This window comes from Marmota flaviventris, chromosome 2 (genome assembly GCF_047511675.1).
Source record: "Marmota flaviventris isolate mMarFla1 chromosome 2, mMarFla1.hap1, whole genome shotgun sequence".
Taxonomy (NCBI): domain Eukaryota; kingdom Metazoa; phylum Chordata; class Mammalia; order Rodentia; family Sciuridae; genus Marmota; species Marmota flaviventris.
The window spans coordinates 120,419,378-120,432,464 of record NC_092499.1 but is presented as its reverse complement, the minus strand read 5'-3'; the positions used below and the strand labels follow the sequence as shown (position 1 = coordinate 120,432,464).

General features: G+C 52.8%; 1 protein-coding gene across 2 annotated transcripts; it reads right to left on the bottom strand.

The window, feature by feature from the left end:
- Window positions 1-2,901: 2,901 nt before the first annotated feature.
- Window positions 2,902-10,839, bottom strand: Cimap1c (ciliary microtubule associated protein 1C). 2 transcript variants are annotated; one of them, XM_071608482.1, is made up of 4 exons: window positions 10,665-10,839; window positions 5,404-5,514; window positions 4,326-4,439; window positions 2,902-3,525 (listed from the first exon to the last, which is right to left on the bottom strand). In XM_071608482.1, the coding sequence occupies exons 1-4, from the start codon at window positions 10,699-10,701 to the stop codon at window positions 3,044-3,046; spliced, it is 744 nt and encodes a 247-aa protein (XP_071464583.1). In that variant the 5' UTR covers window positions 10,702-10,839; the 3' UTR covers window positions 2,902-3,043. The 2 variants fall into 2 exon arrangements, with proteins under 2 accessions (XP_071464583.1, XP_027781950.1); XM_027926149.3 differs by lacking the exon at window positions 10,665-10,839 and adding an exon at window positions 7,603-7,832.
- Window positions 10,840-13,087: the final 2,248 nt, after the last annotated feature.

Here is a 13,087-nt window from a genome sequence, read left to right as displayed (position 1 = left end):
TTCCTGCGGACCCTTAAGGTCAGAGGAGCCGTCACAGCAACCCCAAACAAAAAGGTATTTGTGTCTCTTGTGTGGTTATTTTGCACAGATAGCCCAGTTCAACTGGAGTGACCCCTGAGCCTTTTAGTCATGAACAGAAACCCAGCACCAACCCTTGGCTGGGCCAGCCCAACATGAAGACCAGGCCTCTCCCTGCCCTCTAGTGAGAGGAGGAAATGCAGGTGGGAGCTTGGAGCCTCCCTACCCTGCAGTGTCTGCTCACAGATGGAGAGAGCTACCCCCTAACCACCCTCTGAACTCCTGAAGGCCAAGGCTCCAGGTGAAGACCATCTCCCTGTACCCCTGGGCCCAGCCAGAGCCCGGCCTAAGCAGGGGCTCAGCAATGTCTGTTGAATGAACAGATGCAGCCATATGATCAAGTGCCATGCTCTGGGGCCTAATTTTCTGAAGGCACAGGTTTAAGTCCTACAAGAATCAGATGGCAGCTGATTCTTGTAGCTTCCTACAAGATCAAGCTTGGGCCCACCAAGTTGTTCAGAAGGGGTCAGGATAGCAGGGAGCAAGGCCTTCTGCAGATCACTCATCCGGGACACCACCACGGGGAGGAGAGGCCAATTCCAAGCTGGGTGACCCTGTCCTCTTGTGGGCTGAGGCACAAGAGAGGCCAATCCGCCTTCCCTAGAAGCCACCTCCCCTTCTCAGCAGGGTCATCTCTCATATAAACATCTTCATCCCCCAAATATTCCTCCTGACCCCTCTAGCCTCCTTCTTGTCTTCCCTTGAGACCACAAACCCACTCCGACGGTCTGTTCAAGCACTAGTGTCCAGTCCTAACCATGTTGGTGGCTTCAGGGTTCAAGCTGAAGGTCTGTTTCAGACAGCACTATGGGGGCAAAAATTAGAGTTTAGTTCCAATAAGTTAAGGATCTAGCTGAACTGCGCCCTGACTCTGGTCATACACTGGCCCCTGGTCCTGATTACACACAGAGCCAGGCCTCTAGTTGGAGACAGGCCACGATTCTAGCACACGGCCAAAGTTATTTCCAGACTCTGGGTCTCGTTTTCCTCATCTTTCCAATAGGGGTTTTCGCCTGGGCTGTGCTGTCCCTCAGAACACCCCTGTTCAGAGGCTGGCCTGCAGCTCCCCCAACCTGGTGACACAGGGAGCATCCACTGCTGTCACCTGCCAGCCCCACCCCCATCCAACACTTTCAGCCCAAGCATCACTAATTTTTGCAGCCTCCGTGATAAATGGCATTGTCGGCAAAATGACATCTTCCTAATCTGCTGCAAGACAGATGGGTCCCCGAGCTGGCTCGCTCTCTCTAGAGCCTGCCCAGGCCAGCCTTGCAGAGGCCTGGGAAGGACAGGACAGACACCAAACCCAGGGCCTGGGCAAAGGGTGGGGCAGGGGAGGAACTTTACAGGCCCACAGTCAGGGATGAGGCCAGGGGGGGTTTCTAGAAACCTCTATCCTAAAAGTTAAGTTGGGTTGGGAAAAAAAAAAATTCCAAAGAGATTCTCTGCTTCTTCCTCCCCAAACTTGGGTCTATTCACTTTAATTTTTATTTTCAATTAACACCTGGATATTGGGCTGGGGCTGGGGCTCAGTGGCAGAGCACTTGCCTGGCAGGCGTGAGGCCCTGGGTTTGATCCTCAGCACCACATATAAATGAATAAATAAAAGATCCATTTATGACTAAAAAATATTTTCAAAAAACTGGATATTGCTCAAGTTGACAACGATGAGCCATTAAACACTGGTTCTGAGGTGACCTTTTGTTCCTATGTCCCTCAGCCCTTAGGACAACATGCATTTTCCTGAGCCTTTGGGTCTGGGGGCTCTCCTCACTCTCTCCTCTCCCTGCCAAGGTTCCCACCTGCCCTCCCAGCCTCAGCCTGGGGCATCTCACTGGCCTCAGGCTGCCAGATCAGTGGAGATCTTCCCTCTTCCCTTCCTGAGGCAGAGGGTGGGGTGGGGAAGCAGAAGGAGAGCTAGGGAAAGACCAACACCGGACCCGGAGATCCCAGTCTCCCCAAAGGTCAACAGAGTGGGGGCACTTGTTGCCCCAAAGCAGGTGGGCTCAGGCCTGGACTTGAAGACTGAGATAGTGCTGCCCCCTCCTGGATAGGTCAGAGCTCCTCTGCTGGGTTAGGCTGTTAAGGTTGGGGACACAGCAAGGGAGACTCTCCAAAGACAGCATGTGACACTCAGATCCCCTCCCAGCAACTGACCGCAACCTCTAGCTGTGCTTATTGTGGCCAGGTTTCTCTCACTGCCCAGAGAATCTTCTGGAAACACTGTGTCTTATCTGGCTAACTTCCTCATGATAAAGCCTGAGCCCCCCCCCCCCCCCACAATGCCCACCATCTCTTTCCCAGTATTAGCACAGCCTCCGGCACCACAGGCTCCTGCTGCTTTGAACCACCCCCAACTCCCTGTCCCTTTTGGTCCCACCTTATCCTCTTGGGTCCCTCCCCCAGGACACCTGTCCTCCCCCTCCCCAGCTAGAATGGTCTCTCCCTGCTTTCTCACACCCTCCCCTCCTCTCCCAGTTCAAAGTAAAAGGGTTCTAGTCACTGGCAGGGATCAGAGTCGTGCAGTTCTGAACTGGGGGAACCTCTTCCAGGCCTACCCGCTTCCCATCCAAAGAATGACCCTGAGGCCCCGGCAAGAGCAGGAGCTGAGAAAGCCACATGATAGTTAGTAGCAGAGTCAAGACCAGAACTCAGCTCTCCGGGGCTCCTGCCGGGGCTTTGTGGAGGATGTGAGGCTCCCCCGGTGAGCCAGCCTGGAACCCCTCTTTGACAACATGCACAGTCCCTCTCCCAGTATCCCAGCCCCTCACCCAGAACAGGGCCCAAAGGAATCCAGCAGTGAGGAATGAATGCGAAACGAAGGAATGAATAAATAAAAATATTTATCTAGTGCCTTCCGTGTGCTCAACACTAGCTCTGCTACTTGCATCCTTAATCAAGTTGCTCAATTTGGCGAAGAAAAATAACATCTGTGTGTGGGAGGGTGAGTGCACCAGCAGGGACCTCAGTCACAAATGTCGGTGACCAGTGGGCACAGGTTGGGGGAGTGTTTGACGCCCATGGTGAAAGAGGGCATGCGGGGCTTGTGCACAGTGACCTCCTGAACATTGTGGGAGCCAGGGCCAGGACGAAGGGTGTGGTCCAGTGGGTAGGCGAAGCGCCTGGCCATGCTGTAGATGGGGCTGCGGTTCTGGTAGATGGACGGCTCGGGCCGGGCATGCATGGCGGGGCCGGGGCCTCTGGCCACATCCTCTTTGTAGAACCAGTTCTTGTTAGAGGAGTTCAGACTATAGCAGGGAGCAGCTCGATGGACGGGGTTGTTGGGCCCCAGAGAGACTGGCAGCTGGTACTGGTTGGGAGCTGGGTTGGGGTCCAACACTCTGAATGGACACCGGTAGCCGAAAGCATACTGGGGAGCCCTGCGTTCCCCAGGGTGACAGATCTTCTCCAAGTTGTAGTGACAAGGGGATGGGTTGGGACACAGGCCTGAAAGTGAGCAAAGTGGGGAGGTAGGGGAGGGACCCCCAGGCCCTGGCACCCAGCTGATGGGTCCAGAGGGAGCTGTGGCTTCAGCACCATCTCAACACCAGGACAGGGACATCCGACCCCTGAATGGGGTGACAGGCAGAGGACAGCAAGATGGTCATTTTTTTCTTGTGGGGGAGGGGGTGCCAGGGATTGAACTCAGGGACACTCAACCACTGAGCCACATCCTCAGCCCTATTTTGCATTTTATTTAGAGACAGGGTCTCACTGAGTTGCTTAGTGCCTTGCTTTTGCTGAGGCTGGCTTTGAACTCTCAATCCTCCTGCCTCAGCCTCCTGAACCACTGGGTTATAGGTGTGCACCACTGCGCTCAGCAGCAAGATGGTCATTTAGGCCATCCTGACACCAGGATTGTGATACTGTGTCGTCATATAAAAACCACCGGGGCCATCAGCCTTGGGCTGCTAGTGCGCTGACGTTGTCCCTGTGGCAACACGAGGAAAACATCCTGAGGTCACTACAGCCTGTGAGCTCCTTAACGTGGCAATTATTGCAGCCTTCACGTGAGCCCCATGACATCATAATACATAACCTGGCTTCTAGGCGTAAACACTGTGACAGACATGGCGATAACAGCGTGCCGCAGGGGTGTCTCGATGTGCCATCGCAAGGAGATGCCAGCATTCAAATATGCTGCTACTTTGACCCTGCTCAAGTCCTAAGGAAGGATCCCCATCCCCTGACCCTTCCCTCCTCCTGGCCTCCCTCCCTGCCTCTCGCCCTCTCCAGTCACAGCTTACGCAGGTTGGAGATGCGCTCCTCCATGGGGACCTGCGGGCAGCTGGACATTCCAAACCGAGTTATTTTGGGATCCAAGAAGTAGCAAGGCCCAGGGCTGCATATATCTGTGACCCCTGTAGGGAGCCAAGGAGGGACCCTGTCAGCCCCAGTGGCTGCCCCAGCGTGAGCCAAAAGGAGTAAGTAAGGACTCCTTTCAGATCCTCTGACTCTTGGGTCTTTGGAACCCTTGATTCCTCATCCATAAAGTGGGACTTTTGGCACGTGACCTGCTATTCTGGACTTGTTCTGGGCTGGGGAGGTAGCTAAGTGGTACAGCACTTGCCTAGCATGCACAAAGCCCTGTGTTCCATCCCCAAAATACCTAGTTCAGAGGAAGAAATAAAATAGTGGCCACACGGGCCAAGCACTGCAAGCTTAGGTAGAGAGGTTGGTGCCAAGACGTAATAATAGCCCCTGTGGCTATTGTTAGTATTGAGAAAGGGCCCAGCCCAGGCCAGGGCAGTTCCCTGCCAAAAAGGGTGTGCCTCCCCTCAGGGAGGAGCCTGGCAGACACCCTAGATCTCAGACCCCCCAGACACACATGGCCTCACCCCTGTCCAGCCTCTTTTCTCACTGGCCTTGGCCAGCATCCCCGGTCTTCTAGGACTGTTTGCTCCCTCCCTTCCCTTCCTAGAAGTTCTAGGCCACCTGGGAAGCTCTGGGGTCCACCATTCCCACCACATCCCCACTGCCCCCACTCCTGCCAGCCACTGTGCCAAGCGAATCCAGCAGAACATGACGACCAGAGCCAAGGGGTCCCAGCCAAAGGTGAGGTGGAAAAGAAGCCCTGCTCTACCAACCAACGGTGCTAACATCCGCCACAGGTCCCCCGGGCCGTGTGGCTGGGAGCTGGCTGCACCGCAGCCTTCAGAGGGGCTGGGTCATGCAGGAATCCCTGCGCTTCCTTCTGCCCCTCTCAGGGCAGGCCTCAGCTCCCTGTGGCCTGTGGCTACAGAGGGTGGCTCCATGCCTCTCACTGCACCCACAGTCTCCAACAGTGACCACACCCATAAGCATGACAGGGTGATGGCTGCTCACGCTTCTCTGAATGCCGCCTGTGCAGGGTAAACGCGGGCTCCTGGAACATGGAGGTGTCGTGGTCTACGTAGCCTGTGCAGGATGGCCGGAGGTACTTGGCAGGCCCTGGACCTGTAAGGACAGAAAAGGCAGCCTTTAGCCTGAGTCCACTGATCCGAGACAGAGGAAGCCCCAAATACAGTGACTCATGAGAACACGGGGGGGGGGGGGGGGCGGGGGGGTCTTGGCTCTTGCAGATAGCCTACTACCACAAATCCACTGCCATCCAGCTGCTTCCTTAGGAAAGAGACAGTATTCCTAGATAAAAAGCAGTTTCCCTTGGGCAGACAATGCAGAGTAAGAATGGTGAATGGTAACAGTTAAAATTAATTAATTGAGAACTTTCTCTAAGCCTAGTACCATGCTAAGCACTTGATAATTTATTTCAATGAAGCATCCCAGACGACCCTGAAAAGGAGCTGCTCTTGTTTCCCATCTTACAGATGAGAATATTGAGGCTTAGAAATATCAGTCTACCACTCCTCAAAAAAGAAGTACAGGGCTGGGGCTGGGGCTCAGTGGTAGAGCGCTTGCCTAGCACGTGTGAGGCACTGGGTTCAATCCTCAGCACCACATAAAAATAAATAAGTAAAATATTATTTTATTACATACATCTACAACTAAAAATATTTCTAAAAAAGAAATACAAATGGCCAAAAAATATACGAAACAATGTTCAACATCTCTAGCAATTAGGAAAATGCAAAACTACATTGAGATCTCTTCATCTCATACCAGTCAGAATGGCAGTTGACAAGAATACAAATAATAATAAATGCTAGAGAGGATATGGAGAAAAAGGAACACTTTACACTGTTGATGGGATTATAAATTTGTACAACCTCTATGGAAATCAGCATGGAGATTCCTCAAAAGACTAAGCATGGGACTACCATATAACTCAGCTATACCACTCCTTGGTATTTATCCTAGAGGATTAGTCATTGTACCACAGTGGTACCTGCATACCCATGTTTATAGCAGCACAATTCACAATAACCAAACTATGGAACCAGCCTAGATGCCCATCAATGGATGAACGGATAAAGAAAACGTGGTACAAATATACAATGAAGTTTTATTCATCCATAAAGAGAAGTGAAATTATGTTATTTACAGGAAAATATATGGAACTAGAGAACTTTACATTAAGTGAAATGAGTCAAACTCCAAAAGTCAAGGGTCATGTTTTCTCTCATATGTGGAAGATGGAGCGGAAAAAGGAGCTGGGCGCAGTGGTACAAGCCTGTAATCCCAGTGGCTCAGGAGGCTGAGGCAGGAGGATCTCGAGTTCAAAGCCAGCCTCAGCAAAAGTGAGGCACTAAGCAACTCAGTGAAACCCGTCTCTAAATAAAATACAAAAAATGGCTGGGGATGTGGCTCAGTGGTCGAGTGTCTCTGAGTTCAGTCCCTGTAACCCTCCCTCTCCACACACCCCCCCCCCAAAAAAAAAAGAGGAAAAAGGAAAAGAAAGGTGACAGGGGACAGAAATCTTGTGAAAATCAAAGGGAGATCAGTGAAGGAAAGAGACGAGGGGATGGGAGACAGTGGGGAGGGGGGAGTGCTAGGGAGTATATTGGTCAAATTATATTGTTATATTGTGTGCATGTATGAATACATAACAACAAATCCCATCATTATGTACACTATAAAGTGCACCGATAAAAAAGTGTGTGGAAGAAAAAAAAAAGAGAAGTGGAAACTTCAAAGTAAAATATGAAAACAGAAAAAAAAAAAAAGTCTGCCCAAGTCACACAAGACAATAATGTGATAATTCTGAGACATTCAGCTAGCAGAACCTAAGCATGTCATCACGACTTTAACCCACTTCCTACTTAGGGGAATAAGCAGTCATTAACAATATGGTAAGAATTAATTTGTCTGGTTCCCATTGAAAGTAAGATTGAAAGGAAATGGAAGAGCTGAAGCCAGGACTGGTGTGTAGCTCAGGGATAGCGTGTTCACCTAGTGTGCCCTGGGTTCAATTCCCAGCACTGGAAAGAAGAGTAAGCAAGATTAGGCTAAAGGCTCCTGATTCACCACTCTAAGGCTTTTTTGAGATGAATCTGGCTGAGAGATGTGCTTGGCAGGAGGCAGGACTGGCAGGCTGGGACTCCCTCAGGGAGTGATCCCAAGCCCGGGGGGTGGGGCCTTTCTCACCTTTGATCATGGCCATGATGATAGGGGTCTGCTTCACCTCCTGCCATGAGGGCACCTGCACCTTCTTCTCTGGGTGCTGTGCATAGAACACGTAGTTTGGGGCCTCCTTGGGCCGCATCATGGATAAGGCCAGGGAGGGGCCGACAGCAGCTACAGCCGAATCTGAGCCTCAGGCAAGGAGCTGGGGGGGCCCTGCCCCCAGCCCCCCTGACCACTCTCCCCACTCCTCCTCAGAGACCATGTGGGGGCCGAGCAGGAAGACAGTCCTCTGGCTTGAGCAGCGGAGGCTGTCTGGGGTGCAGCCAGCCACAGGGCCCAGAAGGCTGGAGCTGGGGATGACATCACCGCAGAACTTGGACTGTGAAACCCAGTGTGTTTATTTCCTCCAGTTGCCGTGGCGCCTGAACTGCGGCGAAGAGATTCTAGGCTTCGTGCTCAGTAGTGGAACCCTGAGAGCTCAGCTGCTGCTTCCCACCCGCAACTGGGTGACATGCTCAGGGGTCCCAGGACCTTGGGTCTGGGGAGGGTAAGGGAGGGATGATGTCACACCCAAGCCAGCTCCTCACTATCAGTGAGGGTGCCTAAAGGTTGGGGACAGGAGTGGAAAGGAAGAGTGGGATTGGTCATAGATGAAGGGATTCACCACACACAGCCCTGGGGCCCTCTACCCATTGCCCCTGTCACCTGTCTCTCTGGCTCTGGACACCTCCCCCTGCCCGAGTCTCTTTTCCCCTTGGCAGAGGATTAGGCCAACTGCTTTGCACTAAGGTGTGACTGTCTGACGGCCCCACCCAGACCTCTTTCCCAGGGCATGGTATTTAAAGATCCATGTCAGCTCAAAGAATATCTGCCTGCTGGTGGCATTTCAGACACGGATTGGGAGGCAAATAAAGGAGGATGAGGCCATAAAAAGCCACTTCTGTGCTATGGCCAAGAGCACTCCTAGGGGACAGTGTGGCAGGGAACTTGGAGGGGTAGGGAAGATTTCCAGCCCCATATATCCATGGATGAGCCCCAGGGCTGAGAAAATCCTGGAGAGACCTCTTCACCCCTAGGAACCCAGGAGGCTGGGAGCCCGGGGGGGCCTGGGTGCACCCACCAAGCCATGACTCAGAGTGAGTTTGATCTGAACCAGGCAAGAGGTTTCCACTGTAGGAACCAGAGGGCGGCCGGCTCTAAGGGGGCCTCAGTGGCCACCCCACTATAGAGATAAGGAAACCAAGGCTGGAAACAGTCAAGGACTTGCCCAAAGTGGTCCACTGCCTCAGTAGCACAAATGGGATTGGCAGCACGGTGTCTGGTCTCAGGACAAGGCCCGCTGGGGGCTCGGTGCAGCCAGCAGGCGAGAGGAGGGCCTGGCCCAGCAGCGATCTGGGCGTGCCTCAAGCCACTTAGGGACCAGAACAGAGGGTAGAGCCCCGCCCAGCAGCAGCAGAGCACTCCCATGAGACAACCAAACCTCAGGTGCTCCCTCCTCACCCCCATCCTGTGAGCCCCGTGCTGCTAGGGGCCAGATCTGGGGCTGTGACCCCCACCTTCCTGGTGGGGCTCTCCAAGTCCTGGAGACCCTGAGAGCCTCCTTGTATTCCAAGTACCTGCCCCACCCTCCTGCCCTGCTCCTGTGGCCTGTCCTGTGCACAGCTCTCATGGGCAAAGTGAGCCCCCCCAACTCCCCAGCAGGTCCAAGTCTCGCTCCTGCTCCGAACAGTCCCTTCGCTCCATCTTTGATGGGGAACTAGCTCACCCTGAGATGGCCCTCAGCTTTCTCCAGAACTCTCTGTTCTGTTCCTCACACTCCCCATTTCTTAGAGTCTGTGACAAAGGGGGTCATTTCCCTCCCTGGGACCAGATGGTGCCCCCTCCTTGTCACATGTGCCATTTCTTAGGGTCCTAGTGTCCTGGAGTGCCCCTCTTCAATTCCGTGCTGTCATCTGTCCTTCTTTTATGAAGTTGGAAGTCCCGGCTGGTGTCCAACGCAACTCCACCCCAAGCAACTCCTGCCATGACCCTGGTGACGTAGGCCTCCCTGGGAACCATCCCCAGTCAATCCCCTGCCTCCCAGTTCCTAGACCACCCTGTGTCTAAACACCTCTGCCGGCTCCCTCTCAGCCCTGTGCCCATCAGCAACCCTGGGCTCCCCCCTCCCCAGGTGCTGACTGTCCACCTCCCCTGACATCCCAGCCCCTGCCTTCCACTCCTCTATGCTCTAGCACCCGCTGCACAAGTGGCCTGCCATCCCGGAGACCCCGCCACTGAGCCTGCACTTCCTCCTCGTCCTCCAGGACCCTCCTGCCTTCGTGCGCTCAACCCTGGACTTGCCCTCTTGGCTGACTGCCCACCTACTCCTCTGGTCAGTTGGCTTTCTCCCCAACCCCAGGGATCACCTACAGCTTGGCACATTCCCCTCCGTGTGCCCAGCCGTCCCTACAGACCCCACTCATCCACTCCTCAGCAGAGAAAACAGAGGCCGTCAGACTGGACTCTGGCTGGAACCCTCCCCGTCACACTCAGACCAATGGCATCTGCTATCCTGCTTCCACTTCCCACCTGGGGCCCTGCCCATCGCCTAGGACTTCCACCTCTAATCTGGTGTCTTTTTTTTTTTTTTTTTTTGGTACCAGGGACTGAACTCAGGGCGCTCAACCACTGAGTCACATCCCCGGCCCATTTTGTATTTTATTTAGAGTCAGGGTCTCACTGAGTTGCTTTAGGACCTCATTAAGTTGCTGAGGCTGGCTTTGAACTCACAGTCCTCCTGTCTCAGCCTCCTACGCCCTGGGATTATAGGTGTGCACCACCGTGCCTGGTTCATCTGGTGTCTTCTTATCACACTCTGATATCCCAAGTCCCCTCCCCTCCACCTATTAAAAATCATCTCCCCGTCCCCACGCAGCTCTTCATCACCACCTATCCCACCTCCTCTCCCCAGTCCATGAATTTCCCAAAAGGGGCATTTGTCCCTCCTGGTTTCTATTTTCGCCTCCTTTCACCCTTGACTCACAGTGAGTTGACTCCAGGCCCATGGCTCCACCCAAATCAGGCCTGACTAGATGCCCACTGACCTGCATGTGGCAGCTGCGCCCAATGGCCACTTTTCATCCTCTTCTGGACTGGTCTCTTGGCAGAGTTGGATCAAAATGCCTGACCACTCCCTCCCTTACCCAGAATGTTCTCCTGGTTTTTCTTCTCTGGTTGGGCTGTCCCTTCACAGGCTCTCTTCTGGCTCTTCTTCCTCAGCCTGACCTTTCAACGTTGGCAAATGCTTATTAATCGCAAAGGGAAAAACAGTAACTTCACAGGGGCGGGGCCTGGTGGGCACCGTCTCAACCCAGTGCTGCAAGTGAACGTCCCAACAAGGGTGCGGGCAGTGTGGGTGCCTCCTGGTTGGAGGCTCTGAGTGGGACACAGCATCACTGTCAGGGTGTCCCCCTCAAGGACGCGTGATCTAAATCTGATAATGAGGAAAACAAACTCAGATCAAGATTCGCTCTACAAAAGAACTGACCTGTCCTCGCCAAACACGGCAGTGTCACCAAAAACATAGAGACACTGAAAAGTTATGCCAGATTAATAGAAACTCAAAAAATAAGACAACTCTCTGGGGACGTGGCTCAGGGGTAGAGCTTGCCTAGCATCCCTGAGGCCCTACGTTCCATCCCCAGTACTGCAAAAAAAGAAGAAAAGACCCACATGTGGTGATACACTCCTGTAATCCCAGTGACTCAGGAGACAGGAAGATTTCAAGTTCAAGCACAGTCTTGGCAATTTATTCTGTCTCAAAAAAAAAAAAAAGGTGGGGGGCACTGGGGGGGATGTAGCTGGGTGGTGAAGTGCCTCTGAGTTCAATCTCCAGTATTAAAAAAAAAATAAGGAGGAGAAGAAAAGAAACATCTGTTGAGTAAGTTAATCAGCTGACCCACTGATTGGTCCGGGAAACACCACTCTCCCCACAGGAGCAGAGCCTCACTTCCCAGTCTCAGGCACGAGCTGGGTCTGGCTCTCTGGACTGCCATCCACAGTTGCACAGGTTTGTATTGGTTATTTATTGCTGTGTAACAATTCATCCCCAAAAGCTAACAGCTTAAAACAGAAATCTCCTTCTGTCACACACAGTGCCTATGGGTCAGGAGTTTGGAAGGGTCTGTGCTGTGTGGAGTGGTTCTAGCTCCTGGTCTCTCAAGATGTCTGTAGGCCTGCAGTCATATGGGTTGGGGACTGGAAGATCAAGTCTAAGGTGCCTCATTCCCATGAAAGTTGAGCCAGCTGTGGGCAAGACACCTCAGCTCCTCCCCACGGGGCCTCCACAGGCTGCTGGCTGCCCCAGAACAAGCAATCAAAAGGGAGCAAAGGGCTGGGGCTGGGGCTCAGAGGTAGAGCGCTTGCCTAGCATGTGTGAGGCACTGGGTTTGATCCTCAGCATCGCATATAAATAAAATAAAGGTATCGTGTCCACCTACAACTAAAAAATGTTTTTTTTTTTAAAAAGTGAGCAAAGCAGAAGCCACTATGTCTGCTTTCATGAGCTCACCCTGGAAATCACAGCATCATTTCTGCAATGCCCTATTCAACAAGGGAGAGGACTATTCAAGGACACAAATGCCAGCCAACAAGGAGTACTGAGGGCCATCTTGGAGACTGGCTATCTCGAGATTTTTTCACTGTACAAGAACAAATGACCAACAGGGCCAGGAGGAGCTGAAATCCAAGCCATACATCTATAGCTATCTATCTATAGATCTGTTGTTTGTTTTTTTGTAGCACTGGGGAATGAACCCGGGGTGCTCTTCCACTGAACTACATCCCAGTCCTTTTTATTGTTTATTTTAAGACAGGTTCCTTCTAATTTGCTTAGGATCTCACTAAGTTGCTGAGGCTAGCCTCAAACTTTTGATCCTCCTGCCTCAGCCTCCTGAGTTGCTAGGATTACAAGTGTGCCCAAGCTACATATTCTTGTGTTGGCTGGTACCATGAAATCTCCAAATGGGCTACAGGCATACCCATCAGCTTGCTCTAGGTGTCTCTTGGTTGTGAACTCCACTCTCCTCCAAGGGATTCCTGAAAGTCATGCAGAGTGGGACCCTGGCCTAAACTATTGCCGTGGTCATAACCACCAGGCACTACCTTCACCATCAATTAAAGCCCCTTGTTGGAGGTCATCATCCAAACACCGTAGTGGCTCTATACTTCACAGATGAAGAAAAAGGCACAAATAAGTGACTTGTCTGAGGCCACACAGAAAAGCCTTGGCAGGGCCTGGCTCTGGCTCCTCACCCCACATTCTTTCCACTGCCCTGCCCGGCCGCCAGCTCAGACCCACAACGTCTACCACCCACGGCAAGCCTCGGTCCCAGTCTCAAGCAGGTACTTCTCATTCTCCTTTGGGGGCCCCATCCCAGTCCCCAGAGGTGCCTGCCCCATGCCAGACCCTAAGCAAGGCCATTCACAAATTTTCCATCCAGATGGGGCCTATTCAGCCCTCCCACAG

What these genes read in the sequence shown, in the direction of transcription:
- Cimap1c (XM_027926149.3), bottom strand. Translation starts at nt 7,723, where the DNA reads ATGATGCGGCCCAAGGAGGCCCCAAACTACGTGTTCTATGCACAGCAC. An exon ending in CATCATGGCCATGATCAAAG is followed by an intron (nt 5,515 to 7,602) that starts GTGAGAAAGGCC and finishes CTGTCCTTACAG; the next exon opens with GTCCAGGGCCTGCCAAGTAC. An exon ending in GGAGCGCATCTCCAACCTGC is followed by an intron (nt 3,526 to 4,325) that starts GTAAGCTGTGAC and finishes GCTCACTTTCAG; the next exon opens with GCCTGTGTCCCAACCCATCC.